This window comes from Dipodomys spectabilis, unplaced genomic scaffold (genome assembly GCF_019054845.1).
Source record: "Dipodomys spectabilis isolate Male_0828 unplaced genomic scaffold, ASM1905484v1 ptg000127l, whole genome shotgun sequence".
In the NCBI taxonomy this organism is placed as follows: Eukaryota; Metazoa; Chordata; class Mammalia; order Rodentia; family Heteromyidae; genus Dipodomys; species Dipodomys spectabilis.
Genome location: NW_024870804.1, coordinates 2,081,709 through 2,098,837, shown reverse-complemented (window position 1 = coordinate 2,098,837; position 17,129 = coordinate 2,081,709). Strand labels below are relative to the sequence as shown.

The 17,129-nt window shown below is 41.2% G+C and overlaps 1 protein-coding gene across 1 annotated transcript; it reads right to left on the bottom strand.

Annotated features, from left to right (window-relative positions):
- Positions 1 to 1,256: 1,256 nt before the first annotated feature.
- Positions 1,257 to 16,143, bottom strand: Anks4b (ankyrin repeat and sterile alpha motif domain containing 4B). The gene is made up of 2 exons (XM_042689793.1): positions 15,937 to 16,143; positions 1,257 to 3,006 (listed from the first exon to the last, which is right to left on the bottom strand). Exons 1-2 carry the CDS (start codon positions 16,098 to 16,100, stop codon positions 1,917 to 1,919), a joined length of 1,254 nt encoding a protein of 417 aa, XP_042545727.1. The 5' UTR covers positions 16,101 to 16,143; the 3' UTR covers positions 1,257 to 1,916.
- Positions 16,144 to 17,129: the final 986 nt, after the last annotated feature.

Genomic DNA, 17,129 nt, shown 5'->3' with positions numbered 1-17,129 from the left:
ATTAGATGGAGATGAGAATCTCACAGACTTTCCTCTCCAGTCTGGCTTCAAATTTCAATCCTCAGATCTCAACCTCTGGAGTATCTGGGATTACAGGCACAAGCCACTGACACCTGGCTAATTTCTCCTTATTATAGAGTTAAGGAAGGAAACAGGGTTCCAGAATGGATCAGGGGATTATTTGAAGAGGAGACTCCAGCACCACAGTAGTTATGTATAAAAGAGGCAGACAACTTGTAGTTAATACAATAATTTTTTGCGTGCTTTCTGCCAACTGCTTTTCTATACAATGTTGTGACAAGTATAACTTCAGTTCATTCTAGAACAAAACACAGTATTTGTCAACGTAATTATCCCATAAGGCAACATACTTATTTAGTGACTGATAAGTTTCCAGAATCTGCCTATCAGGGAAGAATGAGACAATTAATGGTTCATCAGATTGCCATCCTCTCAAAGCTCAAATCCCCCATGTTGCCTCTTGAATAAACCAAACAGACATGAATTGGAAATCATGTGGAACACCAACAGCTGTTTCTAAATTATACACATAATCATGGTAAATTCTACTTGCAGTACGCCTGGAAATAAAAAACCTGATAGAATTTAGCTACTCACTGGGGATTCCATGTGGGTTTGGGATTGGCTTTCCAAAAGCTGTCAGTAGCAACAGTGCCAGTTCATATTGTAGAACCCCGGCTGTGTTTGTCAGTTTTCCATTACTGTACAAATCACCTGAGGAAATCAGCTTAAGGCTCAAGGCTTTGGAGGTTTCTGTTCGTGGTTGCTTGGCCTTACTGCTTTGGGCCCTGGTGAGGCAGAATAAAATGATGGAAGAGGTGGCAGAAGAAATCTGCTCAGCCTCAAAACAGAAAGAAAGCACACGCAAGGGGATGTACCCTGCTGGCCTCAGTTCCTCCTGCCAGACAGCACCTCGCAAAGTTTACTTTGTCTTCTGATGGCTTCATGGACCCTTGGGGTACATTTATGAACCAAACTATAAAATACATTGTTTTTCATATATGCAGCAATGGTGATAATAATAAAAGTATAATAAGCAAGCAAATGTAAAGTTTATATCTTAGCCCTCTGAAAAATGGATGCTTTTCAGGTCTTTGGAGACACTTAAATCCTTGGAAAAATTATGAAATAGGCCTAGTATTTCCCCCCATATCCTTCATTCTCTCCATCATGTGCTCATGTGTTATACTGTATCAGTTACTTCAGGCTGCCATAACAAAACACTGTAGACAGAGTGGCTGAAAGCAACAGAAATTTATTTATTTATTTATAACTCTGGAACTGAATATCCAGAACTGAGATGCTGCTGGCAAGGTTGGTTTTTCCTACAGCCTTTTTTTTCTTGGCTGGAAGATAGCTGACTTCTTGCTGGGTTTCTTGTGACATTTTCTTTGTGTGGGAGCACAACTTTGCCCTTATTTTATAAGGACACTAGTTATATGAAATTAAGACTCCATCCTTAATATTTAATTTGATCTTAATCACTTTTATAAAGTTCTCATCTCCAAAAATAACTTTAAGAGTGAAGGGGCTAAATTCAATTCTATCTCTCTATCTCTGTTTCTCTGAGTCTGTCTGTCTGTCTCTCTTTGTTTCTCTTTTGGTAACAGAATTGGGGCTTGGACTCCGGGCTTGGACTCATTAACGTTTTTCACTGTAGCCTGGTGCTCCACCCCTTGAACCACAGCTTCAGTTCCCACTTTTTAGTGGTTTGATCCTTGATCCTCACATCTCAGCCTCTTGAGTAGCTGGGATTACAGGCAGGTGCTACCAGTGCCTGGCCTGGGCCATTTTCTCTGATTGGGAAGAAAGGGGGCATTGCCTGGAGTGTTTCCGGTGATTCACAGTATTGAGTCCATGCTGCAGGCTCACACCATTGACCCTAAAAGTCTCCATCAGAGGCTGGTATCAATCAGAGGCCCAGGCTCTTGCAGTATTTGCTTCCTTCTATTGATAGCATTAAGAACTTTCTTCCTGGGCCCTAACTGCATTCGTATATTCTGAAGGTCCTCGTCAGAGCAGAGCAACAGAGCTTCTAGATCAATCTGTTCTCTCATGAAAATGGGAAGGAATTCTTCCAGGTGCTGACACTGCAAGAACACTTCCAAGGGAGTGGCATTCACCACATCTTCTTCCCACTCAACTTCTTCCTCATCCCAGGGCAGGTCACCTCCCAGGCCATTTTTCTCTCCCTCTTCATCATCATCCTCAGCTTCATCAGCCTCTGCGGCTCCGTGTCTTTGGAACAAATCACTGGACATTTTAAATCCCAGCTCTCTCTTGCTGTCGTCGATATCTTCAGGGCTCAAGACACTGCTTCTTTTAAACACAATATTGCCTAGACCTGGACGGTTAAGAATGGACTCGTGCTGAGCTTCATTGTCCTCTTCCAGTGAGAAGTGGAGTTTCTCTTTGAAGTCACCAGAGACAGAATCTTCTTCTTCCTCTCTGAACACTTCCATCACATTCCTCTGCCCACTTCTGTCTCCCTTTCCTACCTGCTCTTCTGTATCTTTGCTCTTCTTGAATTTTAACTTGAAAGTGTCTTTAATGCCCTTAGACAGGGATCCAAATGTGCCAGGTACAGAAGCGTGGGACGTGGTTGACCTGGAGAAGGTGCCCTTGGAAGAGGACACCCCAGAATCCTCCTTGCTGTAAGTGCGAGTCATCTTATTTTGGTGTTTCTCTTGGAGTCTTGCACACTCTTTGATCTGCCTCTGGACATTCTTCTGGGCCTGCTCCTTCAACCTGGTGACTTTCTTGGGGTTCATGATATTCTGGGCAGTGGCAGCTTTATCCAGGAGAGCAACGCATTCATTCTGCTCCCTGCTGGCTGCGGCATCCAGTGGAGACTGCAGGTCATTGTCTAGGGCAAAGATATTGGCTCCGAAGTTGATCAGGAACGAGACACAGTGGGCATGGCCGTTGGACGCTGCATAATGCAAAGGAGTGTTTCCCCAGATGTCGCATCTGTCAGCATCACCCCTGAAAGGGAAAATAGGAAGGATGCAGGGTAAATATTTTCTCTGAACACGAGGTTCCCAAAAGATAAATTAAAAACAATGAAGAAAAAGCTGGATGCTGGTGGCTCCTGCCTGTCATCCTAGCTACTTAGGAGGCTGAGATCTGAGGATTGTGATTTGAAGCCAATCCAGGCAGGAAACTCCTTGAGACTCTTATTTTGAATAAACTATCAAAAAGCCAGACATGGAGCTGTGCCAAAGGTGATAGAGTGTTAGCTTTGAGCAAAATAAAAGCTCAGGCCCTGAGTTCAAGCCCTAGGATTGCACATACGGAAAATAAAGGAGGAGGAAAAGGAAGAGAAGGAGGAAGAGGAGGAGGAGGAGGAAGAGGAGGAAAGGAAGAAGATACATGTTAGTGGAGGTGTATTTTCCTGGTGTTAATGTATAATAGCTGCTATAAGTCTTTATATGTCACAGCTAGAGACCAAATAGCATCAAACATTTTATCCCATGGTTTCTTTGTATGAGCAAACCCTGCCCCATAACTTTCTAAAAAATTCCATAACTAAGCAACTTTTGTACCTTATTGGGCAGAATTGGGGCCACATGCCATGTTTAATTTGGATCAGTTAGAATTTGCTTCTAAAGCTAGTGATAAAATTGCCCAGGGGAATACTGGTAAATGCTGAACAACTGGCACTCAAAATGATCAAAGCTCTGCTTTATACCAAGGATCAATTACTGTAGTGTAAATATTCTACCATGACACATTTTAAGTTAGCAAAGCAACCCACAAAGTTAGCAATGCAATGCACATAATTTGGAAGAGATGAGCAATAGCATACTAATATAAATTATTATGCACTGGTGGCTTCATGCCTATAATCCTAGCTACTCAGGAGGCTGCGATCTGAAGATGGAGGTTTGAAGCCAGTCCAGGCAGGAAAAGTCTGTGAGAATCTTATCTACAACGTACACTAAAAAGCTAGAAGTAGAGCTATGGATAGTGATAGAGCACCAGCCTTGAGTGAAAAAGCTCAGATACAGTGTGCAGACCCTGAGTTCAAGACTCAGTGTTGGCATGTTCTCACACATGTACATACAACTGCTTGTATTCAGACCACCAGTAGCAGCATTAAGCTATGATTTGATTATATATGCAGAACTAGGGGCTTCAGACTAGACTCACTGAATCTGAACTTATAATTTAACAATTGATCCATAAGCTTGCAATGGGTTTGGAATGGTTCCATTAATTAATGTGGCCCAACCACATGGTAATCAAATTTGTAACTCTTCCCTGACTACCTTGCACTTTTCAGTTATGAAACACTTCCATGTTCACTGCCCAACACCAGCCATCACAATCTCCTGCTTAGAGAAGGAAGGCAAGAATCGTTATGACAAAAAGTAAGGCTCAGGGAGTGTAACTGATTTCTAAACGGGTAAGGGTTTTGTTTTGATTTTGCAGTGCTGGGGATTGAATTCTAAGCCTTGCACATGCAAAGCTACTACTGAGCTCCATCCCCAGCTCAACAGACAGCACATTTTGGATCAGTCCTGCCTCTTAGTTTATCTCCAACACAACAGTCTTATACCTTGCCACTTAACCGGCTACAAGTCACTAGCTTAACTCTTCTAGGTAATTCCATGAATTCCCTCATCTGTATACTGAGGATATAAATACTACTATTTATAGTTGCTACATGAACTAATAAGCCTATCTATTTATGTCATAGCAAAGGGCTTACTCCACAGTACACAGTCAATAAACATTAGTTATGATCATATCCCTCACCTCTCTAAACTCATAGTCCATAAATTCACAGGCTTGTTTTTTCTAGTCCTCCAGGAAATTTCCAGCAGCACAATGGTTCTTGTGGTTTTAGCACTGCTAGTCTTATCTAACTGGCCAAGTATTTATGCTCTGCCTTGGCATTTCTAATTAGATAATTGGCCTGAGAAAGCAAAGGCTGTGTTTTCTCTCCCTTTTATCATCTTTATCTCCTATTAGAAATCTCAGACCCATGGGCTGGGAAGGTGGCTCAGTGGTAGAGTGCTTGCATTGCATGCCTGAAGCCCTGGGTTCGATTCCTCAGCACCACATACACAGAAAAGGCCAGAAGGGGCGCTGTGGCTCCAGTGGTAGAGCGCTAGCCTTGAGCTGAAGAGCTAAGGGACAGAGCCCAGGCCCAGAGTTCAAGCCCCACGACTGGACCCTCCCCCCCCCCCCCCAAAAAAAAGAAAAGAAATCTCAGACCCAACTCAGAGAAGAAGCTAATCTGGCTATGTAAGTAGTTGAATGGGACCAGGTTTGTTCTTCAACAAGACTACAGTTAATTTGTGTGTATATATCTGCCTATGACTCTATCTATATATGCTTACAATTTAGATCTAACATCTGAGTATAAGAGAAAACATGCGTCCTGTTTCTGAGACTGACTTAACGTAATTTTTTCCAGGTCCATCCATTTCTCTGCAAATGACATAATATTAATCTTCCTGATAGATGAGTAAAATTCTATTGTGTATATACATACACATAGTTTATTGGTATCTCTAGGGCATTTGTGGCTATGGTGACTAATGCAGCAATGAACATGGGTGTGCAAGTGTCCTTATGGCATCCTGACTTGCAATCTTTTGGATATACGCCCAAGTATGAGCTATACAGGAAAGGTGTCATAGTACACACAGGGGAAGAGTCCAAAGGCATAATTCCTAGGGACACTGAACTTAGAGTTTAACAAAATGAATATTATGGGAATGGAGGTGCGCAGCTCAAGTGGTAAAGCACTAGTCTTAAGCAAAAAAGCTAAGAGGCAATGGATCAGGTGCTGAATTCAAGCCCTAATACCAGCACATACACACAAATGAATACTAGGAAGCTGAAGACCTATTGTTGGAGGTGGGGGGGGGGGAGTTTAAGAGGAGAGGAGGGCAGAGGAATAGTTAAAAGAAGGATGGGGAAAAAGCCATAATATCAAATGTACTTATGTAAAAATGGGACCTGCAAATTTGAGGAGAAGGGTGGGGATGGGACACAAGGAGAACAATTAAATGGGTAATATCAGTCAAGATGCATTGTACTTATCATCTGACATGTTGAATTAAAGCCTTTTTATATAACCAATGAAGGATAATAACAGATAAATAAGTCTGGTACCAGTGGCTCACACCTGTAATCCTAGCTATTCAGCAGGCTGAGATCTGAGAATTGTGGTTCAAAGCCAGTCCCAGATGAAAGTCTTCGAGGCTTTTTATCACCATTTAACCACAAAAAGCTGGAAGTCCAGCTGTGGTGCAAATGGGAGAGTGCCAGCCTTGGCACAAAAGCTCTAGGAGGCTGGGCGCCAGGGGCTCACGTCTGTAATCCTAGCTACTCAGGAGGCTGAGATCTGAGGACCACGGTTCAAAGCCAGCCCAGGCAGCAAAGGCCATGAGACTCTTATCTCCAATAAACCACGAGAAAACTGGAAGTGGCGCTGTGGCTCAAGAGGTAGAGCGCTCACCTTGAGCTGAAGAGTGCAGGGACAGCGCCCAAACCCAGAGTTCAAGCCCCCAGAGTTCAAGCTCTAGGAGTTCAAGCCTCAGGACTGGAAAATAAATAAATAAATATAAATTAGAAAAAAAGGTTGGAATTAGAACATGTTCCTAGAAAGGACCTACCTTGAATATTGTCAGAGCTTTTATTTTTAAAATGAAACCATCAATCTGTAATTTTATGAAATTAGACGAACAAAAAAAGTTAGCCAGGTACTGCTGACTCATGTTTGTCATCCTAGCTACTAGAAGACTGAGATTTGGTGGTTTACACCTATAATCCTAGCTACTTCAGGAGACTGAGATCTGAGGATCAAAGTTCAAAGCCAGCTTTGGCAGGAAAATCCTGTGAGACTCTTTATCTCCAGTTAACCAGCAGAAAACCAGAAGTGGACTTGTGGCTCAAAGTGATAGAGTGCTAGTGTTGAGCAAAAAGAGCTCAGGGCCAGTGCTCAGGCCCAGAGTTCAAGGCTTATAACTGACAGAAACCAAACCAAACCAAACCAAACCCCCCCACAAAACTCAAAACAAACAAAACAACAACAACAACAAAAAAAGTTTTCTGGGGCAGCCTCTTTCAAGAAGACTATGTTCAGTCAGCTCAGTTTAACTATTTTGAATCAAAAGGGTTCATTTGCAACCTTGGCAAAGTCATAATATCTTAGAGAAATCAAGTTCCTCACCCACAAACACTCATGTAATTTCACTTTTTATTTTAACCAAACACCAAAATCAAATACCCTAGACATCAAAGGACTCAAGTGTCCAAGATACTACTATAGACATAAACAAAAACATACTGATCAAAAACATACTTGAAATTATCCTTGAATTGCATGCGCTAACCAAAAAAATTACTGGGAGACTAAGTTGTAGGAAAAAGTGACAAGGTATTATAAAGTCTGAGCAAAATCAGTATGCTTAAGGGCATTAACTAGTGGAATTTCCCCTTCTAAAGGATTATAAACAACACTTAAAATGGGAGGAAGAGGCAGGGCACTGTGGCTCGTAGATATTCAGGAGGCTGAAATCTGAGGATCCTGGTTCAAAGACGACGTAGGAAAATCCATGAGATTCGTATCTAATTAGTCATACAGAAGTGGAGTTGTGGCTCAAGCGGTAGAGCATCAGCCTTGAACAATAATACTAAGGGACAGTGTCTAGGCCCCGAATCCAAGCCTTAGCACTAGCATAAAATAAAATACATAAAGAAAATGGGAAGAATATGAGGAAAGTCTGAGGTGTCTGTATTTTTTTTTCGTGGAGTAGTACCCGATGCTTTTGCTCATTGGCAAGTGCGCTACCAACTGAGCCATGCCTCTAACCCTTGTTTAGGTTATTTTTCAGGCAGAGTCTCATTTTCTCTCTGGTAGCTCTACACCTCCAGTAGCTGGGATTATAGGTGTGTGTCAGGAGTGCTATCTTGAAAAAGACATACAGTCTTTTTCATTGGGTGGTCCTCAAATGTCATCTTTTAGATTTCTTCCTCTCAAGCTGCTGGACTCATGAGCACAGGTAACTGTGCCTGGCCCTAAACAGAGTCTTCTTTTTTTTTTCTTTTTTCCAAATTTTTTTTATTGTGATTAAGTGGTTACATAATTTCCCAAATTTCACAGTATTGTGCAATAGTGATGCTTAGTTAAAGTCACAAACACATTCTAACTTTCATGGGGCAAATTGTCTATCATGGTCTATAACATTTATGAGTCCAATGAGCTTTGCAATAGTTATTTCTTCCACATTGGGTGGTATGTACATTTCTTTTGTTTTGCATAGCATCAGCTGTTCCCTCTTTCCCACTTGTTCCCTCCCTCCCATCGCTGCCATTGAGTTGCTTAGCTCATTTTGATCAATGTCCAGTGTAGCCGATGGGTCCTGCTGTTGTATGTTTTTCCCTGATTCCCTCTAGTTCTGTGTCATCCTCCTGGTTTCCTTCCGGTGTGCACATATATGCTATATATGTGATCAGCAGCATGGGGTTATTTAGTAGTGATTCGACCAGATGAGTGGAAGTCCTTTGTTTCTTAAGTCTTGTTAATTTTGTCCTATCACCTTACATTTTGGATTTAGCATCAGGGAGACTGTATGCCGTTTAGAAAACAAATTCAAATGCTTGATTCCAGATTTGCAGATGAAGCTGTCTAGAAGATGATTCAGAAGTTTTTTTCTAGTGCATCCAAGCAATTTTCCACTTGCAAAAATTCTGTTCTAAGACAACTTTTCAAATTGATGTAAATTTTAAATAAAAATAGCAGGAAATATTCTTACTAACAAGGCTTGTGGGATTTTCAAAATTCAACTCATCTTCTTTCACATTTCCTGGTGGAATCATAGAATTCACAGACTAGTCTTTCTGCCAGTGAGCAGAGTCCAGTATTGACAGCCTATGATTTCCTTGGGATAAATTCAGTCTAGGATTATTTTTCCCCCTATTTTCTTTTCTCAAACACACACACACACACACACACACACACACACACACACACACACACAGACAGAAGATATTCAGCTGGGCATTGATGGCTTATGACTGTAATTCTAGCTAGTCAGAACTCAGATCTGAGGATCACAATTTGAAGTTAGTCTGAGTGGTCAAATCCAAGAGACTCTTATCTCCAATTAACCAGCCAAAAAGAAAAGGAAGTAGACGTGTTACTCAAGTGGTAAAGTAACAACCTTAAGTGAAAAAGTCAAACTAGTCCTTGAGTTCAAACCCCAGGTACGAGAACAAAAGAAGAAAGAAAATCAACTAAAGATTTAAAAAAATCCATCATTGTCTTAGATTTAAGTCAGACAGTACATCTGAGCAATAATTTTTAAAGCTGGCTCATTATTACCATTAAATAGGTTTAAATTACACTAAATATCTTTTCTATTCTAATTGCTCTTTCTGAATTTGATTTGATCTTTCTGTGAAGTTCTTCTTGGAAAACAATTCTTTCAAAAAATGTTATTCTACATGAAAAGGAAGTATTTGAACTCATAATAATCAAAGATACATAAATTAAAACAATCTACTTCCATTTTCTTCTTCAAATGGTAATTTTTTTTGGGGGAGTCCAGTCGTGGGGCCTGGACTCTGGCTCTAGGCACTGTCCCTCAGCTCTTCAGCTCAAGGCTAGCACGCTACCAATTGAACCATAGCACCACTTCTGGCTTTTTTTTTTCTGCTTATGTGGTGCTGAGGAATCGAACCCAGGGCCTCATGCATGCAAGGCAAGCGCTCTAACACTGAGCCACCTTCTCAGCCCCATGTAATTAAAAATAATTTTTTTTTGGGTCCGGTCATGGGGCTTGAACTCTGGGCCTGGGTGCTGTCCCTTAGCTCTTCAGCTCAAGGCTAGCACTCTACCACTTGAGCCACAGCGACACTTCTGGCTTTTTTCTTTTTGCTTATGTGGTACTGAGGAATCAAACCCAGGGACTCATGCATGCAAGGCAAGCGCTCTACCACTGAGCCACCTGCCCAGCCCCCCCCCCCCCAGGTAATTTTTTTTAAAATATAAATATTTGCCTTTAGTAGGACTGTGAGGAATGAATGATGCTAGGAAAAAGAAAGTAGTTCAAATCTCCTAGCACAATGTATGTCAAAAAGCTTTTAAATGGCTGGGAAGGTGGCTCAGTGGTAGAGTGTTTGCCTAGCATGCATGAAGCCCTGGGTCTGATTTCTCAGTGGAAGTGGTGCTGTGGCTCAAGTGGTAGAGTGCCAGCCTTGAGCAAAAGAAGCTCAGAGACAGTGCCCAGGCCCTGAGTTCAAGCCCCAGGACTGGAAAAAAAAAATCTTTAAAACATGGCAACTCTTTGAATCACTTTTTTTACCTTTAGAAATTTATCTGAAGGTGAAGTCAGATCTTTGGGAAAAGTTGCAGCAAGGACATTTATCATACCTTTACTTATAGTAGTTAAGATGACTAGAAGAAAAAACAATTTGTTTTGTTTTGTGCCATTCTTGGGGCTTGAACTGAGGGCTTAAGTATTGTCCCTGAGCTTTTTTTTTTTTTTGGGGGTCTGCTCGTGGGGCCTGAACTCTGGGCCTGGAATCAAACCCAGGGCCTCAGGCATCAAAGGCAAGCACTCTAACACTGAGCCACCTTCCCAGCCCCAGAACATAGAAATCTGAGGGAGCAGTGGAATGGTGGGGGGGTGGGAGGGAACTGGAGAGATATCGGTCACAGGACAGACAATTTCAGTTAGGAAGATCAAGTTCAAGCATTCCATTGCACACATAGTCACTATCGCTAATAATAATGTATTATACATGTGAATAGATTTTAAGTGTCCTCCCTCCAAAAAGGCAAAATGACACAATTAACTATATTTAGTTATTTTGTAACACATACATGTTTCAAACAATCCTGTTGCATGCCTAATTGTGTAGTTTTATGAGACAGAGTCTTGTAGTGGAATCCAGGAAAGACTTGAGCTCTTTATCCTTCTACCTCAGCCTCTGGAGGGCTGCGGTTATAGGGGTGCACACTCACACCTGGCAATATACATTTTTTGTCAATTTAAAATAAATAATGAAATGATAAAATAGAGTACTAGGTAGTCACTGAGGTAGTTCTGATGTTTAATAGTTTGTGACTATACAATATGCAAATATTCATAGCTATTATTTTATTAACTGTTAAAATAGTTAACATTTTACTATTAAAAGTTTTAATGACTATATAATATGCATACTTTCCCATTTTTACGCTTAAATGATCAGTGATACTTTGTTTAATGCTTAAAACAGTTTCCATGCAGTTTGTATAGGGTGCCTCTTTAAATGAATTATAAATTATAAAGGTTCTTATATATTATTAACTATAAAAGGCATTTTTTTTTTGGTCCAGTCGTGGGCCTGAACTCTGGGCCTGGGCACTGTCCCTCAGCTCTTCAGCTCAAGGCTAGTGCTCTACCACTTGAGCCACAGTGCCACTTCTGGCTTTTTTTCTTTTTGCTTATGTGGTGCTGGGGAATGGAACCCAGGGCTTCAGGCATGCAAGGCAAGCACTCTACCACTGAGCCACCTTCCCAGCCCCAAGGCATTTTTTTTAAAGCAGGCTCAAGCCTGTAATCCTAGCTACTCTGGAGGCTGAGATCTGAGCATTGAGGTTAGAAAGCCTATGAGATTCTTATCTCCAATTAACTACCAAAAAATCCGGAAGTGGAGTTGTGGTTCAAGTAGTAGAGTTCTAGCCTCAAGTGAAAAAGCTCAGGGACAGCACAAGGCCTTGAGTTCAAGTCTTAGAACTGACACACACACACACATACACACACACATGCATTTTTAGAAATCAATGAGAAATAATGAAGACCCTAGTGAAAAAGTAGGGCACAGTTTGCACAAAAGTAGAAATATAAGGGTCACCAAACATAAAAAATAAATTTCAATCTCACCATACTAATTAATTAATTAGTTAATTAATTAAAGTCATACTAATTGATCACTTTGGACCTTTATCATATTGACAAAAATGGGTACTAAGTTTCTGAAGGGCAATTTATCAACACTTCCCCCAAAGTCATTGCATGATGCACACACACTGCTATGTTTGAATATTCGGGTCCTCTCCAAGATTCATGTAGAAACTTAATCTCCAAGGTGGCTGTATTAAATGGTGTGTCCCTTAGGAGGGGTGAATCGTAGGGTTCTACCCTAGGAATGTAAGACTTGATGGAGAGAAATGGCCTCTCTTTGTCCCTTGTATACCTAGTTCTCCCTCCAGAGCATGCAGAGCAAGGGGCCAGATACTTCACCAGCTGATTGATCTCTCTTCGGAGAATTTATTCTCAAGCAAATAGGAGTGAATATTTCTGTACAAGGATAATCATCACAGTTCTGTCTAGCTAAGGGCAAGGATTATTTATGAGATGATGGCCTAAGAAATATGTCTTTTGATGAGAATGCTGAAATGTACCTAAAATTAAATTATAGCAAGTAGCCAAGTGTTGGCAGCTCAGGCTGAGGTCAATGGATGAAGGGCCAAAGCCAGCCTGGCAGGAAAGTCTGAGAATCTCACTTTCAATTAACCACCAAAAATCTGGAAGTGGTAGAATACTGGCTAGCATTCTGAGGAACAGTATCCAGGTCCTGAGTTTAAGACCCAGTACCAGCACACACAATTACAGCAATATACTGACACAGCATATACATGTAATATGTACATATACACATATGTATTTACATATACATTACATAGAGAGAACATATAAATGCTATCAGCATGGCCTGATAGGACATTTTCTTTGTGTTTGTAAACCATGTATAGTTTTATTTTCATGTTTATATTACTTGTATAATTAAACATCAACAGAACAATTATTGTAAGAAAATATTTAAGGTTTATAAAGAGTGTAAACATCTGATCATATAAAACAGTATTTATTAAAATGAGCCCCAAGAAATGGAAATTAGAGGTTTTTTTGGTTTTGCTGTTTTTCTTTTCTTTTCCTTTTGTCTTGACAGAAATAGGGAGACACAGGGTGAACAAATGCAGCAGTGGTACTCACTGAACACTATGTTGAAAATGAACTGTACGATTTGTGGGTGGGAATGGGAGGGAAAAACTGGGAGAGAGCGAGGGAAGGGGTGACATCATCCAAAAAGAAACATACTCATTACCTAACTTATATAACTGTAACCCTCTTCCCTTTGCAACAAAAAAGAGAAAAACTAACATAAAATAAATGATTAGATTCAGTCCAAAAACATAAAAATACTCTATTTGTGCCTCCTTTAATCCAGACCTATTTTTAGACTTTAATCTGTTGTCTACAAATTTCACTAGCAAACAAAAATATTTTGCTATTTCAAAAAAGAGAAAAGAGTGCAACATGGACGCATCAGCATTTGAAGTGGAGCAAAAACTCTCTGATGACAGAACAATTCCAAGCCCTCTTCCAGAAGGACAAACTCACTCCCTGGTTTTGGAATAACTACTATCTTGTATATATATATATATAGCTGGGTGCCGGTGGCTCACGTTTGCAATGCTAACTACTCAGAAGGCTGAGGTCTGAGGATTATGATTCCAAGCCAACTGGGACAGAAAAGACCATAAGACAGGTCTCCAATTAACCACCAAAAAGCCGAGAGTGGTACGGTGCCAACCTTGAATGAAAAAGCTAAGGGATAAGGTTCAGGCCCTGAATTCAAGTCCTAGCCCTGGCACAAAAGAATAAAAAAATGTATATGTACTTGTTCAATATGTGAATAAAGTTTGCAAAGCTTAGGCTGCATAGAAGAATTGGTGAAAACAGAAGAGTATCACAGTGTGGAGATGGCTTGGCTTATGGGGCTGGTGCTTCTGAGAAAAGCAAGTCTTCCATGAGACAAGGCGATGAGGAAGATCAACCCTGCTCACTTTCTCGTCCAGCCCTCAAATCTGGAACACTCATAATCCTGGTTTCTTCTTGTTCTTCCTAACGTCCCTCCAATTCAGTAAAGGGTTTCTTCATTAATAAGCCTTTTCAGTCAAAACCTGGGCTGTGACCTCCATCTTCCTCTGCCTGCTCGTACCCCGACACCTGCTTTCCATTTCACATCCAAACTCCTGAGATCTATTCAGATTCAGCCACTCCTCGTCATTACCCCAGTCCAAGTGACCTTGAATATTTTTATTTGTGCCAATCCCGGGGTTGGAACTCAGGGCCTGGGTGCTGTTCCTGAGCTTTTTAGCTCAAGGCTAGCATTCACTTGAGCCACAGCTCCACTTCCCACTTTTTGCTGGTTAATTGGAGTTAAACTGGCTTTAAATCTGGATCCTCAGATCTCAGCCTCCCCAGTAGCTAGGATTACAGGAGTGAGCCTGCATGAGTCCCTGGCTTATCCTGACTACTATCCAGATCCCTCTTTCTCTGCCTCTGCCTAATGGCCAGGACAATATTTATAACCGTGACTCTACCTGATGCTTTTTCATGAACACCAGACATAGCTTCCTGGCCCATACGATAAAATTCCACTCCCTCAGTGTTCACAGCCCTTCTGTTTGCTTTTAGCTCTGTTTGGTCCTGTCCCTTCAAGCTGTGTGCAGCTACACTCCAGCTCCTCAGAATGCACAACACTCTGCGTTATAGGAAACAGGTTCCTCTCCTGTTTCCAATCCCACCACACAGGCTTTCCTCTCAGAAGAGCCATTCCTCACCCAGGCTGGGGTAGCTTCCTGTGCCATTTTGTGCCATCTCCCTCCCTGTTTCCAACATTATCCTAGAGGAATGGTTCAATTTTCCTCTCTTAAATGGTTCATTACCGCAGACATTTTACTCTTCTATCCATCAGTGTTTCTACAGGCCATGGTGTTAGGGAAAATTGAAATTGAATAGCCATTAGTTATTATTGAATTAAATTTACTTGGCTCCTTTATTTACATGTTTTCTTCTTGCCTTCCTTTATCCTTGTGTGTGTGTGTGTGTGTGTGTGTGTGTGTGTGTGTGTGTGTGTGTGTGCTGGTCAGAGAAGTATAATAAAGTTAAGATAGGTTAAAGGTCTCTTTCATAATTTATAAAGCCAGCAAGTCCATCCAAGAAACATGTTTTCTGGGCACCAGTGGCTCACACCTGTAATCCTAGCTATTCAAGAGATTAAGATCTGAGGACCTGGGCTTGAAGCCAGGCTGAGAAGACAAATCCATGAGACTCTTATCTCTAATTAATCAGCATAAAGTTAGAAGTGAAACTGTAGCGCAAGTGGTAGAACACCAGCCTTGCATGAAAAAAAACCAAGCAAGAGAGTCAGGTCCTGAGTTCAAGTCCCAGTACTGATGAAAAACAAACAAAAACCATGGGTTGATGCTTAGATGGAGTGCTAACAAAAATTGACAACTGAAAACTGAAAATAGAATGGTGATTTGTTTTTTTTCCAGAGTCTACAATGTAGATTTTATGGAAAAGAATTTATTTTATTATTATTATTACTATTATTATTATTTGTGTGTGTGTGTGTGTGTGTGTGTGTGTGTGTGTGTGTGTGTGTTTTGGGGCTTGGACTCTGGGCCTGGGCACTGTCCCTGAGCTCTTCAGCTCAAGTCTAGCACTGTACCACTTGAGCCACAAGCACCACTTCCAGTTTTTTCTGCTTATATGGTGCTGAGGAATCAAACCCAGGGCCTCATGCATGCAAGGCAAGTAGTCCACCACTGAGCCACTTTCCCAGCCCCTGGAAAAGGCTTTTAAAAGACATAGAATTAAATCTCTCCCCCTACCTTCAAGAGGACAATGTCTTATGTCAGGGTCTCTCCTCTGCCTATGGCTAACTGATAAACCATACTCATTTTGCCAGGTCTCAGTGCCAAAGTCACATTCTCTCTTCTGAAGAAAACCTCTGGAAAGAGGACAGTATTTGCCTGAACTTCCCCACTCCTGGCTGCTGCCTGTGAATTCCTCCCTCCACAGCCTCCAGTGGGAATGGGCAGGGTGAACTCACCCTCTGCTGCAGATAACTTCCAGAGCTTCCAGGTTCCCGTGGTAGGCAGCCAGCAGCGTGGGCGTCATGCCGTCTCCATCACACAGGTTCAGGTCTCGCTTGGTGGCCTCTTTGAGAAGTTCGAGGTAGCCATCACTAGCAGCTTGGTGGTAACGAGTGGTCATTTTGTCTGCTCACCAAAACTTGGCTAGATACCTCTCTCTAGGCAGAGCGGAAGGTTGGCAGAGCAGTCTTCCTATGAAGCTGGTTAATCAGTGACCAGCAGTGTCACCCTAGGGCAAAGCTCAAACTCATGCTACTCTCTCTCCTTGGAGGCCAGCCAGAAGGGCTCACCGCAGTGAACTTGGGCCTTTCTGAAACCACCATGACACTAAATCCCAAAGCCTGCTAGTTTTATCTGTGGTTTGAGACTAATGTTTGCTATGTCTGTTTGCAACTGTGTGTATATGAGAGAGAGAGAGAGAGAGAAAGAGAGAGAGTGTATTGGGGTTTAAACTCAGGGCCTAGTTGCTGTTCCTTAGCTTTTTCACTCAAGGCCGGCACTCTACCACTTGAGCCATAGCTGCACTTCCAGCTTTTTGGTGGTTAATTGGTGATAAGAGTCTCACTGGCTGGCTTGGAACCATGATCTTCAGATCTTGCCTCCTGAGGCCTGAGCCACTGGTATCCAACTACTTGCCACTTCTGACTGTTATACATACATATACATATATATATACATATACATATATATACACATACATATATATATTTAATATAGAAAAGAATTCAAAAATATTCACAGCTAGTTCAGTTCACCAAGGAGGTCTCTTTAACAGCTTTTTATAGAGGTAGGATTTGTATATTTTGAAATTTACAAGTATGCAACTAAGTGGTTTAAGTTTACATGACCAAAATGTACTATTAGAATATTTCTATTACAGGAAAACTATTCCTTGTATTCTTTTGCAATCAGTTTCCATTCTTCTCTCAACTCAAGAAACTACTAATCTGTTTCTCTAGGTGTATATTTGCCTTTTACAAGCATTTCATAATATAAATAAAGGGCAGAATATAATACCACAACCATTTCCAAAATCTATTTGTAATGAGCATAAAATTAAATGGACTATATTATCATGTTCTACATATGACAGACACATCAAAATATGAAATTACAGAAAGACTGAAGGTAAAAAAGAAAAAGTTATATC

Excerpts from the sequence above, each read along its gene's own strand:
- Anks4b (XM_042689793.1), bottom strand. The coding sequence starts at position 16,100 with ATGACCACTCGTTACCACCAAGCTGCTAGTGATGGCTACCTCGAACTT. Across the intron at positions 3,007-15,936 it reads GAAGTTATCTGCAGCAGAGG|GGGTGATGCTGACAGATGCG; the intron begins GTGAGTTCACCC and ends TTTCCCTTTCAG.